The 16,421-nt window shown below is 44.6% G+C and overlaps 1 protein-coding gene across 3 annotated transcripts in view; it reads left to right on the forward strand.

Moving 5' to 3' along the window:
* LOC139227829 (peroxisome proliferator-activated receptor delta-like) overlaps positions 1 to 16,421 on the forward strand; it is a 75,033-nt gene that overhangs the window by 11,041 nt on the left and 47,571 nt on the right. For all 3 annotated transcript variants that reach the window (XM_070858900.1, XM_070858899.1, XM_070858901.1), the window contains exons 2-3: positions 12,423 to 12,657; positions 15,511 to 15,659. In XM_070858900.1, the coding sequence (XP_070715001.1) occupies positions 12,534 to 12,657; positions 15,511 to 15,659 (273 nt within the window). In that variant the 5' untranslated portion in view covers positions 12,423 to 12,533. The remainder of the gene's footprint in view (positions 1 to 12,422; positions 12,658 to 15,510; positions 15,660 to 16,421) is intronic.

Raw genomic sequence — 16,421 nt, forward strand, 5'->3', positions numbered from 1 at the left:
ATCATAGAATCATAGAAAATTACAACACAGAAGGAGGCCATTCGGCTCATTGGGCCCAAGTTTCCACAAGAAAAAAAACGGGCGCCCCTCCGAGCTGGGCACCCGTTTTTCGCATCTAAAACGGCGCCTAAAAAAATCCTCGGTATTCTCCACCTACTTACAGGTCCTCTGGCCCTCGGCACAGCCAGCACGAGCTGTGGGGGGGGGAGCCAGGTCCCTGCGCTGAAAACAGTGCCGGGACCTCTGCACATGCACGCTACAGTCGGCACGCAAGTGCAGTAGCTCCAGGCGCCGAACTGTGTGGGAGGGGCCCGAAGCACGCAGCCCCTAGCCCTGGCTGAATGGCCTCACTGGGGCTGCGTGAATAAGGCTCCTCCCACGGCCAGCTCCTGCCCCCCCCCCCCCCCCCCCCCCGCCGACCAGACCCGACCCAACACCGGCTCCTCCCACGGCCAGCTCCTGCCCCCCCCCCCCCCCCCCCGCCGACCAGACCCGACCCAACACCCGCTCCTCCTCCCCCCCACCCCCGACCCGACACCCGCTCTCCCCCTCCCCCTCTCTCTCTCTCTCCCTCCCCATCTCTCTCTCTCTCTCTCTCTCTCTCTCTCTCTCCCCCTCCCTCCCGCTCAGCGACACGAACGGCTTTCTCCCCCCCTCCCCTCCCCTCCCCTCCCCTCCCGCTCAGCGGCACGAATGGCTGCAGAATTCTCCCTGGCTGAAGCACTTTCACACAGGTAGGAAGATGGTTTATTTAATCTTTTCTTGGCTTATAAATGTTTATTCAGGTTGGATTTATTTGTATAATATTTGTAGAAGTATAAATAAGGATTTATTGTCGAATTTAATGAGTTCCCTCCCCCCCACCTCGTTCTGGACGCCTAATTTGTAACCTGCGCCTGATTTTTTAATGTGTAGAACAGGTTTTTTCAGTTTTACAAAAATCTTCACTGGCTCCATTCTACTTTAGTTTGGAGTACATTTTCACTGTGGAAACTTTCAAATCAGGCGTCAGTGGCCGGACACGCCCCCTTTTGAAGAAAAAATTCTGTTCTAAAGTAGAACTGTTCTACCTGACTAGAACTGCAGAAAAAAAAATGTGGAGAATTGCGATTTCTAAAATAGTCCGTTCTCCACCAGTTGCTCCTAAAAAATCAGGCGCGAATCATGTGGAAACTTGGGCCCATATTGTCTGCCGGTCGAAAGAGTTACCCAGCCTAATCCCACCTTCCAGCACTAGGTCCATAGCCCTGTAGGCTATGGCTCTTTAAGTGCACATCCAAGTTCTTTTAAATGTGATGATCAGGGTTTCTACCTCTACCACCTTTTCAGGCAGTGAGTTCCAGACGCTCAACACCCTTTGGGTGAAGAAATGTTTCCTTATCTCCCCTCTAATCCTTCCATCAACTACTTTAAATCTATGCCCCCTGGTTATTGACCCCTCTGCTAAGGGAAATAGGTCCGTCCTATCTACTCTATCTAGGCCCCTCATAATTTTATGCACCTCAATTAAATCTCCCCTCAGCCTCTTCCGTGCCAAATAAAACTACCCCAGCCTATCCAATCTTTCCCCATAGCTAAAGTTTTCCAGTCCTGGTAACCACCTCGTAAATCTCCTCTAGTGCAATCACATCCTTCCTGTAATTTAGTGACCAGAACTGCACACAGTTCTCGAGATGTGGCCTAACTAGTGTTGTATACAGTTCTAGCATAACTTCCCTGCTCTTGTATTCTAGGCCTCAGCTAATAAAGTATTTTCCGTATGCCTTTTTTAATTACCTTATCAACCTGTCGTGCTACCTTTAAGGATCTATGGACATATACTCCAAGGTCCCTCTGTTCCTCCACACCTCTCAGTATCCTCCCATATATTATGTATTCCATTGCCTTGTTGCCCCTCCCAAAATGCATTACCTCACACTTTTCCGGATTGAATTCTGTTTGCTACTTTTCAGCCCAACAGACCAGTTCATCGATATCTTCCTGCAGTCTAAAGCATTCCTCCTCACTGTCAACCACACGGCCAATTTTTGTATCATCTGCAAATTTCTTTATCATGCCCCCTACATTTAAGTCTAAGTCATTAATATATACTACAAAAAGTAAGGGACCGAGTACTAAGCCCTGTGGAACTCCATTGGATACAGCCTTCCAGTCACAAAAGCTCCTCTCAACCAAATACCCTTTGCTTTCTGCCACTGAGCCAATTTTGGATCCAATTTTCCACTCACCCTTGCATCCCATGAGCTTTTACTATTTTGATTAGCCTACCATGTGGGACCTTGTCAAACATATTGCTAAAATCCATGTAAACTACATCAAACGCACTGCTCTCATCAGCCCTCCTTGTTACTTCCTCCAACTCAATCAAGTTAGTCAGACATGATCTTCCCTTAACAAATCCACGCTGACTGACCTTGATTAATCTGTGTCTTTCTAAGGATTATACTGTCCCTCAGAATTGATTCCAGTAATTTTCTCAGCACTGAGATTAAACTAACTGGCTTGTAATTACTTGGTTTATCCTTCCTCCCCTTTTAAACAATGGTACAATGTCGGCAGTTCTCCAATCCCCTGGCACAACTCCTGTAGCCAGGGAGGATTGAAAAATGATGGTCAGAGCCTCCATAATTTTCTCCCATGTTTCTTTTAATAGCCCTGGATATATTTCATCTGGTCCTGGCAATTTATCTACTTTCAAGGATGCTAAACCCCTTAAAACTTCCTCTCTTACTATGTTTATCCCATCCAATATTTCACTCTCTTTCTCCTGAACTTCAACATCAGCATCGTCCCCCTCTTTTGTGAAGACAGCTGCAAAGTATTCATTTAGTACCTTACCCACATCCTCTACACACATCATCATTTTGGTCCCTAATAGGTCCTACTCTTTCCTTCGTTATCCTCTTGCTCTTTATGTAATTGTAAAACATCTTTGGGTTTTTTTTTATTCTACTTGCCAGTATTTTTTCATGCCCTCTTTTTGCTTTCCTAATTTCCTTCTTAATTTCACCCCTGCACTATCTATACTCTTCTAGGCTTTCTGTAGGAGCTCACGATATTTGATATAGGGTTCCTTTTTTGCCTTATCTTACCTGTGTGCACATTGTCATCTAGGGGGCTCTACCTTTGGCAGTTCTACCCTTTTTCTTTGTGGGAACATGTTTACCATGAACTCCATGTACCTCCCTCTTGAATGCCTCCCATTGCTCTGGTATTTACGTTCAAGTAACTGTTGCTAAATCACTTCTCAGCCTCGTAAAATTGGCCTTTCCCAATTTAGAACCCTTATTCCTGTTTTTTTTGTCCTTATCCTTAAATGCTACAACTAAATGAATTATGATCACTACCACAAAATGCTCTCCCACTGCTACTCCTTCCACCTACCTAGCTTCATTCCCTAACATTAAATCCAAAACTGCCCCGCCTCTTGTTGGGCTTGTTATGTATTGGCTAAAAAAGTTCAGATTAGGAACTCTGTGCCCTCTTTACCTTTTACAATGATTGTTTCCCAGTTAATATTAGGGTAATTGAAATCCCCCACTATTACTGCCCTATTATTTTTGCACTTGTCAGTAATTTGCCTAAAATTTGCACTTCTATCTCCCTTGGACTGTTTGGGGGTCTACAGTACACTCCCAGCAGTGTAATTGCCCCTTTTTTGTTCTTTAGTTCCACTCATATAGCCTCATTTGATTATCCTTCTAACCTATCATCATCCCTCATCACAGCTGTAATTGTTTCTTTAATACTGCGACTCCCCCCTTCCTTTTTTAACCCCCTCTCTATCTTGCCTGAAAACTCTGTAACCAGGAAATGTTGAGCTGCCCTTTCAGTAATGGCTATAATATCATAGTCTATCTGTGCCCTTAGCTCATCTACCTTATTTCCCAGATTCTTTGCAATTAAAGTATCATCATCGTCATAGGTGGTCCCTCGTATCGAGGATGACTTGCTTCCACACCAAAAAGGGATGAGTTCACAGGTGTCTCAATGAAGGACCTAATGTTCCTGGTTCCGAACTACATGTTGAAGGGTGGAAGATGCATGTGTGGATTTTTTTAATGTGTGGTGGCCGTTGCACACCAGCCACCACACGGGCTTGACAAAGCTAGGTCTTGGTCCAGTGGCAAGGATTAACCAAGATGACTGGAGACCAGCTTTGCTGCATGGACCTAGTGCGCACACACATTGCAGTGTGGGCTGGCCCGTGCTGCTCCGGGCCCTCGACTCTTCTGGGCCCTGAACTCGTGCCTCTCCTGGGCCCCGATTATATCGCTCCATGATCACTCGCTGCTCCTGCGCCCAACCTCGCCGTTCCTGCTGTACCTGCCCACGCTCCAATCATCGACCTGGACCTTGGTGACGTCCAATCCAGTTTTCTTCACAGCCGTCTCTCTCTAGCATGCGCATTAAAGTATATACCATTTAGCACTGTTGTCCATTATCTAGCCTTTGTTTCCTCTGCCTTCCAAACTCGCTTACTAATTTTCTACCTTACATTTCCAGCTTGGCTTCTCTCCCCTCTGACAATGTTCTCAGGTTCCCATTCCCCTGCCAAGCTAGTTTAAACCCTCCCCAACAGCACGGGCAACCCCCCCCCCCCCCCCCGCAAGGATATTGGTCTCAGCTCTGCTGAGGTGCAGCCCGTTCTCGTTCCATTATTAAGATCATGGAACAACTCTCCTCTTTATCCCCCCATGTCTTTCTCCATGCATACTTGTGGCACACACCTTTCCCTGGTTGAGTGGAGGGTTGGTAATACCTGCTCAATAGTCCAACTGTGAAGAGCAAGAAAGCCAAAGTGGATAACCTCACATTTTCCCACATTATACTCCATCTGCCAAATTTTTGCCAAAAAATCTCCTGCGATTACTTCTCTTCCCACTCCTGTATTGTTACGTCTGGTGTCCCCCAAGGATCTATCCTTGCCCCCCCCCCCAGCCCATACTATTTCTCATCTATATACTGCTCCTTGGCGAAACCATTCGAAAACACAATCGGTTTCCACATGTATGCTGATGACACCCAGCTCTACCTCTCCACCACTTCTCTTGACCCCTCAATGGTCTCTAAATTGTCAGACTGCTTGTCCGACATCCAGAGCAGAAATTTACTTCAATTAAATATTGGGAAGACCGAAGCCATTGTCTTTGGTCTCTGCCACAAACTGCGTTCTTTAGCCACTGACTCCATCTGTCCCTATCATCTATCTGAGGCTAAACCAGACTGTTAGCAACCTAGGCATCATATTTGACCTTGAAATGAGCTTCCGGCCGCATCCGTTGCATAACTAAAACTACCTATTTCCATCTCCGTAACATTGCCCGCCTCCGCCCCTGCTTCAGTTCATCTGCTGAAACCCTCATCCATGCTTTGTTACCTCTAAACTTGACCATTCCAACGCACTTCTGGCTGGCCTCCCACATTCTACCCTATGTAAACTTGAGGTTATCCAATACTTGACTGCCCATGTCCTAACTCGCACCAAGTCTCGATCACCCATCACCCCTGTACTTGCTGACCTACATTGACTCCCGGTTAAGTAACTCCTCTATTCTCATCCTTGTTTACAAATCCCTCCATGGCCTCACCCATCCCTATCTCTGTAATCTCTTTCAGCCTCACAACCCCACAAGATGTCTGTGCTTCTCAAATTCTGCCCTATTGAGCATCCCTGATTATAACTGCTCAACCATCGGTGGCTGTGCTTTCAGCTGCCTGAGCCCTAAGCTCTGGAACTCCCTCCCCACCTCTCTACACCTCTCTCCTCCTTTAAGACTCTTCTTAAAACCTGCCTCTTTGACCAAGCTTTTGGTTATCTGCCGTAATTTCTTCTGTGTGGCTCGGTGTCAAATATATTTGTTTTGTCTTATCACACTGCTGTGAAGCGTGTTGGGACGTTTTACTATGTTAAAGGTGCTATATAAATAAAAGTTGTTGTTGTGCTGTTTAGGTACTTGAGTGTTGACATCCATGGAACTGTACTACAGTATGAATAGCTGCCTACTGAGGAATTCCTTTGCTAGACATGTTTCAGTACTTTGATGCCCAGTGTCCCTATGTCCTCAATCTATCCTCTGCCACAAATTTATTATTTTTCTATCCGGGCCTCTTTTCACACAAGTAAATGTTGATTTATAATAAAGTTCCTCATTGATTTACTGTTGTTCCAGAATCTCTTATTCGAGTATTGAACTTGTGAAGACCTAATACATTTATAATTTTTTTTTTTAAAGTTAGTTAATTAACAGCAGCTTTATTTGTGTAGAGCTGGCTGTCTGTATGCTCGATGTTTCATTTGACGACTTTAGCGGTGTTCTCATTTCTCAGCTTAGCTTCAACTACAGAAGCACACAGACGCATTTTGTCGCACCACATATGGAGCCCACAGTTTCCTCCAACAAGATTTGCTGATGTGGAAGATACCTGTATGGTTTGGAAGCCTAGTGTAGCAAATTTACTGCTACTGTTCAATTCAGTAAAACAACAATTTGTACCTTAGTGTAAAACAACGTCCCAAGGTGCTTCACAGATGCATAATCAAGGCTCTAAGCCAAAGGTGGCGATGTTAGGAAGGTTGACCTAAAGCTTGGTGAAAGAGGTATGTTTTACGCGGGGTCTTAAACAAGGAGAGGGAGGTAGGGAGGTAGAGAGGCAGAGACATTTAGGGAGAAAATTCCACACCATGTGGTTTAGGTGATTGAAGGCTACGAATGATGGGGATGGGGGAGGGGGGAATGCACAAGGCCAGAGTCTGAATGTTTGGGCGTGGGGGGAGAAAGAGGGGGGGAATGCACGAGACCAGAGTCCGAATGTTTGGGGGGAAGGGGGGAAATGTACGAGGCCAGAGTCAGTGTGTTTTTTGGGGGGGGGGGTTATTGGACTGGGGGCTGCTGGAGATGACCGGTTGAGGCCATGAAGGGATTTAAACATGAGGATGAGAATTTTAAATTGGAGGCGTTAAGGGACTAGTGAGGACAGGTGTGATGGCGAGCACAACGGTGCAGATTTGATGGGAAGAAGAGTTTTTTTTTTTTTATGAGCTGAGGTTTCAAATTCCTAACTCCTGGTCATCTATTTACCATGATACCTCTACAGCTGTCTATTTGCGCATGCATTCCTTTATATCTACCCTTGGTCTTGTCCTGAGCAAAACCTTTACTGTCTCCTGGTATGGCCTCTTTATTTGTTTCCTCAAACCCAAAAGGACATAGACTTCAACTTATCTGGCATACAGTTGACTTAGCTATCCATCATCGGATCTAGCTGGACCATATCAAGCTTTACCAGGCCTCACACTCTTCTGCCCCCATGCTAGCTGATATGGTAAATGGTTTCCTCTCTGCTGGGATTCCCTCTCAAAACCATCATCACACCCCTCAAAAAAATATATATCCTCAGCCCCTCTGTCCTTGCAAACTATTGCCCCCTCTCCAAAGTCTCTTTCCTCACCAAAGTGTTCAAACATGCAGTTGACTCCTAAATCCAGTCCCAGTTTTCTGGCAACTCTCCAATCAGGTTTCCACCCTGCCACAGTACCAAAACGGTCCTAACTGAAGTCACTATTGAAATTTTCTGTGACTGACACTGGTATATTATTGGCTTTCATTTCTCTCGCCCTCGTGCAGCCTTTGACGCAGTCAACCACACCATCCTTCTCCAACACCACTCCTTCTCTCACTTGTTTACATTCATAACTATCAGATTGTAACCAGAGCATCTCTGGAAATGGTTTCTCTTCCAATCTTTCTAACTTTTTACCTCCTGAGGTCCACCAAGGATCTTTTCTTTTCTCCTTCCTTTTTCTCGTCTACCTGCTGCCTTTTGGCGACCATAATCTGTAATCTGTAGCAGCTTCCACATATAAGCTGATGACAGCTAACTCTACCTCTTCAGTACCTCTCTCTCATCCTCCACTGCTTCTGTGCATTCCGACTGGAGGCCATACTAGGAGACAGTAAAGGTTTTGCTCAGGACAAGGCCAAGGGTAGATATAAGGGAATGCATGAGCAAATTGACAGCTGTAGAGGTATCATGGTAAATAGATGACCAGGAGTTAGCAGTCTTGGTTGAGCTGCAGTTTCCTCCAGTTAAACATTGTGAAAACTAAAGCCACATCTTCGACCCCACCCTGCCACAACCTCCCTAACTTTGGTACTGACTCCATCCCCCTCTCCAGCCACTGTCTCAGGCTGAACCAGACTGCTCATAAGTTTTGCGACCCCCACGAAGATCTTCCAACCCCATATTGTGTCCATCACAGAGAGCTGCCGACTTTCACCTCTAACATCCTTGATACCCGTCTTTCTGAGATACTCCTCCTATGCCTTTTTCACCTTCTAGATTCAACTATTAAAATACATTCTTCAACCTTTAGGTCTCCTTTTTAATGATATGTCTGATTAGAGGGCTTAATAGGTTTGGGTTGGTTCCTGAACTCCTGGAGTGATCAGTGGTCTTTTTGCAGACTTCATGGTTTAAATAAACTTTGGTTTCCATTTTTGTAGTGGTTACATTTTTGTAAATTTACGGTTGACTATATTTTGTCATTGGAAATATAAGTTGATACTCATAATTGCTGTTGCATTTTGCCTGTATTTATGTTAGTGTCATGCTTCATTCTGGTATTTACTACATATGATTTGATAGTTTGTATTTGTATATTTTTTGAAGTGATTTTTTTTGAGCTTGTTTAAAATTCTGAACAAAAATAGAGAAGACCCCAGGTTTGATTGAGTGATAAATGGACTACAGTTGGTCTCGGCTCCCCTGGGAAAGGTAGGCAAAAATTGTCGAGTTCTGCTTTTGTTCTGTGTCCCAAGACCAGTGCTATAAATGTGGATGATGGGTGATGCTAGCTCCCTGTGGTTGGATGGCCTGCCATTGCAAATAGTCAAGTTCAGAAATTAAGAATGGTCTCTTGGGCAAAGCACCAGAGGCAATGGCCACAGAACTGTACTGCAGCAAGGAGTCAACGTTTTCAGCAGAGGAGGGGAGAAATTCCTCTTGATTTGTGTTCCCCAAATTGGGTGTCAAACACAGGGGTTGTCTAAAGTAAAACAGAGGTATTGTAAACCTAATAAAATTCTTTAATTTGTTTCATGTGTGTCTTCAATCCTTTATATATACACACACAAACACACTTGTACTTGAAAGTCTTCGTGCAGACCAATATTCATTCCATCAGCAGAAATTTTTATTTCACTTTCACCATTTTTTGTTTGTGCCAAATCAGACATCATGCAACATCTTTAGTTAAATGGCTGACCCCAAAGCAGCCAGTACAGAACTACAGGCATATCGGTCTCTGCACAACAAAAACTGTTACACATAATTGTTTGTGATTGATAAAATCATAATCTGATGCAGGTACCAACTGTTTAAAAGAAAAGTATGTTGTAAACTTTAAAAATGTATATTGCTTGTCTTTATCTGTCCAGAGTTTTTTTAAAGAGCCATATTCAGTGTCATGACATGTTGAATCTGTTGCTGCTTCTGAAACTAGATAATGCATAGCTGTGTGAGAGCATGTGCGTGCAACACAGCAGCAGTTTCACATTGTGGTGTGAAGAAGTCACGGGAATGGGCCTCTTTAATAAAAAATGATGCATACGCATGTGCCTGTAGGTTAATTTGCCACACGACAGGCTAAGTGAGTGGGCAAAAATTTGGCAGATGGAGTATAATGTTGGAAAGTGTGAGTTCATGCACTTTGGCAGAAAAAAAATCAAAGAGCAAGTTATTGTTTAAACGGAGAAAGATTTCAAAGTGCCGCAGCGCAGCGGGACCTGGGGGTACTTGTGCATGAAACACAAGTTAGTATGCAGGTACAGCAAGTGATCAGGAAGGCCAATGGTATCTTCGCCTTTATTGTAAAGGGGATGGAGTATAAAAGCAGGGAAGTCTTGTTACAGTTATACAGGGTATTGGTGAGGCCACACCTGGAGTACTGTGTACAGTTTGGTTTCCATATTTACGAAAGGATATACTTTATAGTTTAGAGAAGGTTCACTCGATTGATTCTGGAGATGAGGGGGTTGACTTGTGAGGAAAGGTTGAGTAGGTTGGGCCTCTACTCATTGGAATTCAGAAGAATGAGAGGTGATCTTATCGAAATGTATAAGATTATGAGGGGGCTTGGAAGGTGGATGCAGAGAGGGAAGATGTTTCCACTGATGGGGGAGACTAGAACTAGTGGGCATAATCTTAGAATAAGGGACCGCCCGTTTAAAACTGATGAGGAGGAATTTCTTCTCTGAGGGTTGTAAATCTAGAATTCCCTACCTTGGAGAGCTGTGGAAGCTGGGACATTGAATAACTTTAAGACAGAGATAGACAGTTTCTTAACCGATAAGGGAATAAGGGGTTATGGGGAGTAGGCAAAGAAGTGGACCTGAGTCCATGATCGGATCAGCCATGATCGTATTAACTGGCGGAACAGGCAGTATGGCCTACTCCTACTCCTCCTATTTCTTATGTTATGTTCTTAACATCTCAAATCCGGCTGTCCGAAAACCAGATATTTTTGAGAAAATCCCATTTGATATTCAAATGGGGCTGGACTAGTTATCCGCTTCGCTGCTATGTTTTAAATGGTGTGCAATCGGTCCGAGCCTTGCCGAATGACCCTCGACCCGACCTGACCCACGCCACCATTAATACTTTCTGTCTCGGTAGCATACGTACGCTCTTGATTTTCTTGTCCGAAATCTGGAAATCAGCACGGTCTTGTTCCCGAGTTTGCTAGAGTTGAGACGTTGGGCCCAAGTTTCCACACGATAAAAAACGGGCGCCCCTCCGAGCTGGGCGGCCGTTTTTCACGCCGGAATAAAAACGCACGATTCTGGAGCACCCTGCAGTTCCATGTCTGCTTGGCGCGGCGCCCAGAGGGGCGGAGCATACCACTCGCACCGATTTTGTAAGTGGGAGGGGGCGGGTACCATTTAAATTAGTTTTTTTCCTGCCGGCAACCCTGCGTGTTGGAGCGTTCGCGCACGCGCAGTGTGAAGGAAACATTGGCACTCGGCCATTTTTGTAGTTCTTTGTAGCTGTTTAATTTTTGAACATTTTTTAATAAAAGCACATTGCCCTTCTATGATCAGCACTGAGGCTTCTTGCAGCAGTGAGAAGGCTGCAGGAAGCCTCAGAAGTTGAGGCAGCCGTTTCCCGACGGGCTTCCCCCCCCATGGCTGCTCAACTTGTGAGGCTTCCTGCAGCCTTCTCACTGTCTCCTTCCCCCCCCGCCCGCCGTCGGGAACGGCTTCCTCCCCCCCCACCCCCTGCGTACGGTCGGTCGGGCCCGCACTCACTCACTCCCTCCCGCCCGCCCACCGTCTGGAATGGCTCTTCCCCCCACCCCCCCCGGCGGTCGGTCGGGCCCGCACTCCCTCCCTCCCACCGGCCGTCTGGAACGGCTTCCTCCCCTCCCACCCCACTGCGTTCGGTCGGTCGGGCCCGCACTCACTCCCTCCTGCCGGCCGTCTGGAACAGCTTCCTCCCCCCCCCCCCACCCCACTGCGTTTGGTCGGTCGGGCCCGCACTCACTCCCTCCCGCCGGCCGTCCGGAACGGCTTCCTCCCCTCCACCCCCACCCCACTGCGTTCGGTCGGTCGGGCCCGCACTCACTCCCTCCCTCCCGCCCGCCCACCGTCTGGCTTCCTCCCCCCACCCCCGCTGTGTTCGGTCGGTCGGGCCCGCACTCCCTCACTCCCTCGCCCGCCCGCCGTCGGGAACGACTTCCTCCTCCCCCCCGCCCCTGCCGTCGAGCAAACGGCTGCCTCAACTTGTGCCTGAAGCACTTTCACACAGGTAGGAAGATGGTTTATTTAATCTTTTCTTGGCTTATAAATTTTTATTCAGGTTGGATTTATTTGTATAAGTATAAATAAGGATTTATTATAGAATTTAATGACTTCCCTCCCCCCACCTCGTTCTGGACGCCTAATTTGTAACCTGCGCCTGATTTTTTAATCTGTAGACAAGGTTTTTTCAGTTCTACAAAAATCTTCACTTGCTCCATTCTAAGTTAGTTTGGAGTACATTTTCACTGTGGAAACTTTGAAATCCGGCGTCAGTGGCTGGACACGCCCCCTTTTGAAGAAAAAATTCTGTTCCAAAGTGAAACTGTTCTAACTGACTCGAACTGCAGAAAAAAAAATGTGGAGAATTGCGATTTCTAAGATAGTCCGTTCTCCACCAGTTGCTCCTAAAAATCAGGTGCAAATCATGTGGAAACTTGGGCCCGTTGTATCTGTATTATAAATAGTGATAGAAAAGATAATAGTTCTATCACAAACAGATGTACAAAGAAGAAGAAGTCATTATGTCTCATTAAAGGATCAGTTCATGGCCCAAACCCAGCTTCAGTGACATTTATTTGCTGCAGGGAAACGTGTTCTAAAATTGTTTTTGTATCTCATCAGGTCTGTGAATGTTTCGTATCGGGGCTTTGACCAGTTTGAGCTCGTGCCAGCAATGCACACGTCAAGGATATGACTCAAGAGTCAGATTGCTGAGGAAGTGGGTAGTAGGTCATGGAAAAGCTACAGGATGCGTCATCAGATTCTAAGGAGGAGGGGGATGATGGGATAGATTCAAAGACCACAGAATATGAAACTCTGGGACCAGATACTGAATTAGCTTCCAGTAGTCAAACAGGTAATGAAATAATGTTGCATTGCTTTTTTAAAAACAAATTAAGTGTTATAGTTATTGTATCATTTATTAGCAGTGCTCTAACTTTGAGAGTAACTAAGGGTAAGTAGCATTTAGTAGCATTCCCTGAGGTTGAATTTACATAAATCATGTAAATAAAAATAACTATAGTACAGTTTTCTTGTAGCTAGTTTAGAGTATTGTTCTTTGATTCTGCTCCCCCAGGAATATGGCCTGTACTGGTGTCCTGTTTATATGTAGCTATCTATCAAACGAGGATGACTTGCTTCCACAAGAGTTTGCAGATGTTTCAATGAAGGCCCCGATGTTCCAGTCCTGAACTCCAATTGAGAGGGTGCAAGATGCCTGTGCGTGGATTTTTTTCACGTGTGGTGACCGTTGCACATGAGCTACCACACGGGCTTGACAGAGCTAGGCCTTTATCCAATGGCAAAGGTTGAACCAGGACGACTGGAGACCTGCTCTGCTGCACGGACCTAGTGCGTGCACATATCGCAGTGTGGGCTGGCCCGTGCTGCCCCAGGCCCTTGGCCTTATTCGCCGCACTTTCGCCCACGATGTTCCAGAGCCCGACGCTGCAGCTCTATTTATAGCCCCGACCTGTGGAAGTGTTCTCACACAGGTCGGGGCGGCCCATGATGTTCCAGGGCCTGGCACTCCAGCTCTATTTATAGCCCTGACCTGCGGTGGTGTTCTCACACAGGTCGGGTGGCCTACGACGCTATCTAAACTAAGATAATGGAACCGCATTAACTTTGGAATAACTTTATTGTGGTTATAAAAATAATTTTTGAATGTTAACTCTGAAATGATTTAATGGGGCACTGAGATATCGCTCTAACTTCACTTTTGGATTCTGGACTCAAACATAGCTCACGTTAATTGGTTGAAAAACTGGTTGTTCTGCAAACTGCAAGTGTCCTTCGTGGCATCAGATTGGGCAGTGTCAAAACCATTTCCTGGTAGAGCAGAATATTGTTAAAATGTGGCACCAATTGCATGCCTCACATAGAGAACGACAAAGATGATAGCAGGCCAAGTAGAAAAATTGCAACTGGTGTAACAAGAGGTTGTCCTGATGGCTCAAAGGTTGAGTCTCCATCTCAGCTGTACATACCAGAAATGTCTAAGTTCAGTTCCTGGTTTCGGCTGAGTTAACTGACTTCATCCAGAATCCTAGTTGCCACAACACTTTTTGAAGGTAAAAATCAGCCAGTGTTTCTACTCCTGATCACTGTACAGCAACCCCTTACTGGAAGTCTGCATGTGTGGATGTTGAGTGAAGTCAAGATTGGGCTCAGCTGTAATGTTCTCAATAATTGGATAGCTTGCTGGCACTCACTGATGAGGCTGATGCGTGAATAAAGGCTACTTGAATAAGGTACTGTGAAACCGTACTCCACAGTGAGGAGAGATAATTGTTGCTGAGACAGTAGACAGAGCGATACTGGCTGCTCTGTATCTGGCCTGGATAGCAGAGCTTAATTCTGACAAAGTGCCAAAAGTGGTAAAGGATTCCATTTTCCTTTATGGTCTTGATATCACTCCTCAAAATAAGCCAAAAAGTAACACCAAGAAAATGTATAATTTAAATAATGGTTTTGTATAACTCCACCAAATGTAATCATTTTGTTTTCCTTTTTAAAATTCAAAAAAGAAAAACTTGCATTTATATAGTGCCTTTCACGACCTTGGGACCTCCCAGAGCACCTTACAGCCAATTACATACTTTTGAAGTGTAAACGCTGTTGTTGGAAATGTGGCAGCCAATTTGCGTACAGCCAACTCCCACCAACAGCAAATGATAATGACCAGATAACCTGCTTTAGTGATGTTGATTGGGGGATAAATATTGGCCACGACTTTGGGGATAACTCCCTTGCTCTTCTTCGAAGTTGTGCCATGGGATCTTTTACGCCCACTTTGGAAAGCAGATGGGGCCTCGGTTTAATGTCTCATCCGAAAGACAACACCGCCTCAGTACTGCACTGGAATATCAGCTTAGATTTTTGTGCTGAAGCCTCTGGAGTGGGATGTAAACCCACAGCCTTCTGACTCCGAGACGAGAGTGCTACCCACTGAGCATGACTGACACTTTGGTTTGGTCTTGCAGAAGATAAAACAATGGCATTATTTGTTTTAAATTAAGAATCAAACCAAATAACTACATAACAGCTTTACAACTGTTAAGTTCCCTAAACAAGATGGAAGAAACTGTAATTACAAGGGAATTTCTGACACTAAAATTGACTCTAAACACACCATAGTAAGCCACATCCCAAAGAGGTTGCTAGCCAGCATCTTCTCATTCCAAGGTCTCTCTCAGTACAGTTCAGCTTTGGGCAGTAATGTGTTTACATGAATCCCTTTGATTTCCAGTCCCCCGCCCCTTTCCCTCCTTGTGTCGAAGCACCTTACTCTGCAACTATAACAGCTTTTAGAAAACAAAATAGTTTAAAATTAAAACTCTGTGGTTTACGAATTCAGTTCAATTAATAAGAAAGCTTTTTTTCTGTGAGGGTATAAATCCATTTAATATTTGACTTAATCCCTCTATTTAGTCAGGACTTCTCTTACTCTCCTCTTAACATGCTCTTGTAGCAGTTTTCAGCAGAGACTTGAAAGCAGTTTGCTTTCCCAGCATCTTACTCTAATGTCATTCTAACCCTAGCTGAGAGAGATTATAAAATGTAGGGGGAAATAACTGAAAATGTGGTTAAGAATTAATTGTGGTTTATGGATGCTGAACTGAATTGTGTCTGACATACTCCATATAACAGTTTTACATTTTTTGAACATTTCTTTTTGTTGTAACTAGTGTATTTCCTTTCTCAGATGTAATGGAAGCTGCAAGTCCATCAGGTGTACAATCCAAAGTTGCCAATGAGGAGGCCACCACCTCTGGAGTGAATGTTGAATGCCGAATATGTGGTGATAAGGCTTCGGGCTTCCATTATGGCGTACATGCATGTGAGGGTTGTAAGGTACTGTGCGTTATGACCTTAACATATAACAAAATGCAACTACCCTTTAATAACAACAACTTATAATTATATTCCACACTGATATATTTTATTGTGGTATTATATTTGCATTTAACACTTGTAGTACAGGCTAACCTTAATTCAGAATTGCATAATTCGACTGATTTAAATTATTTTTTTATCTGAATCTTTGACTTTGTTGTTATCTATATTGCTTAATTGAAATTACGGATTACTTTCACTTCTAACTCAAAAAAAGATTCTGAATTGTGAGACATTTTCAAAATTGGAAATTATATAAGTTTAAATCCTAACTTTTTTTAGATATCCTATTAGCAAAGCTTCAGTAAGTATTCTACATTGTTTCATTTCAATTTCACATCATCCAGCATGGCATTTTATATCTCATTCTGCTAGCTCAGTCTCTAAATTGTAAAATTCATGTGCAACATTTGAGTATGTTTAGGATTTCCTACACGGCGAGTTCTCAGTCTTGGCCTTACCTGCAGTGAAGGATAGCAGGCCCATTACTCCATATAGACACGGAGTCAGGGGACAAGTTATCCCAGCATATTATTCATACACCACCTTGTAATGAACTCAAATACCAATGGCAGAGATTGGGAGCAAGTCAAGGAATGAAACTGTGACATCTGTAAGCAAGGGAAATAAATGGAAGTGTCCTCACTTGAACAAAAAACTAAATTAATACAAAATTAATTTGAATATTGTGGACACATAGTTAGAGATTGTATTGAGCAG

The sequence above is a fragment of the Pristiophorus japonicus genome, chromosome 17 (genome assembly GCF_044704955.1).
Source record: "Pristiophorus japonicus isolate sPriJap1 chromosome 17, sPriJap1.hap1, whole genome shotgun sequence".
In the NCBI taxonomy this organism is placed as follows: Eukaryota; Metazoa; Chordata; class Chondrichthyes; family Pristiophoridae; genus Pristiophorus; species Pristiophorus japonicus.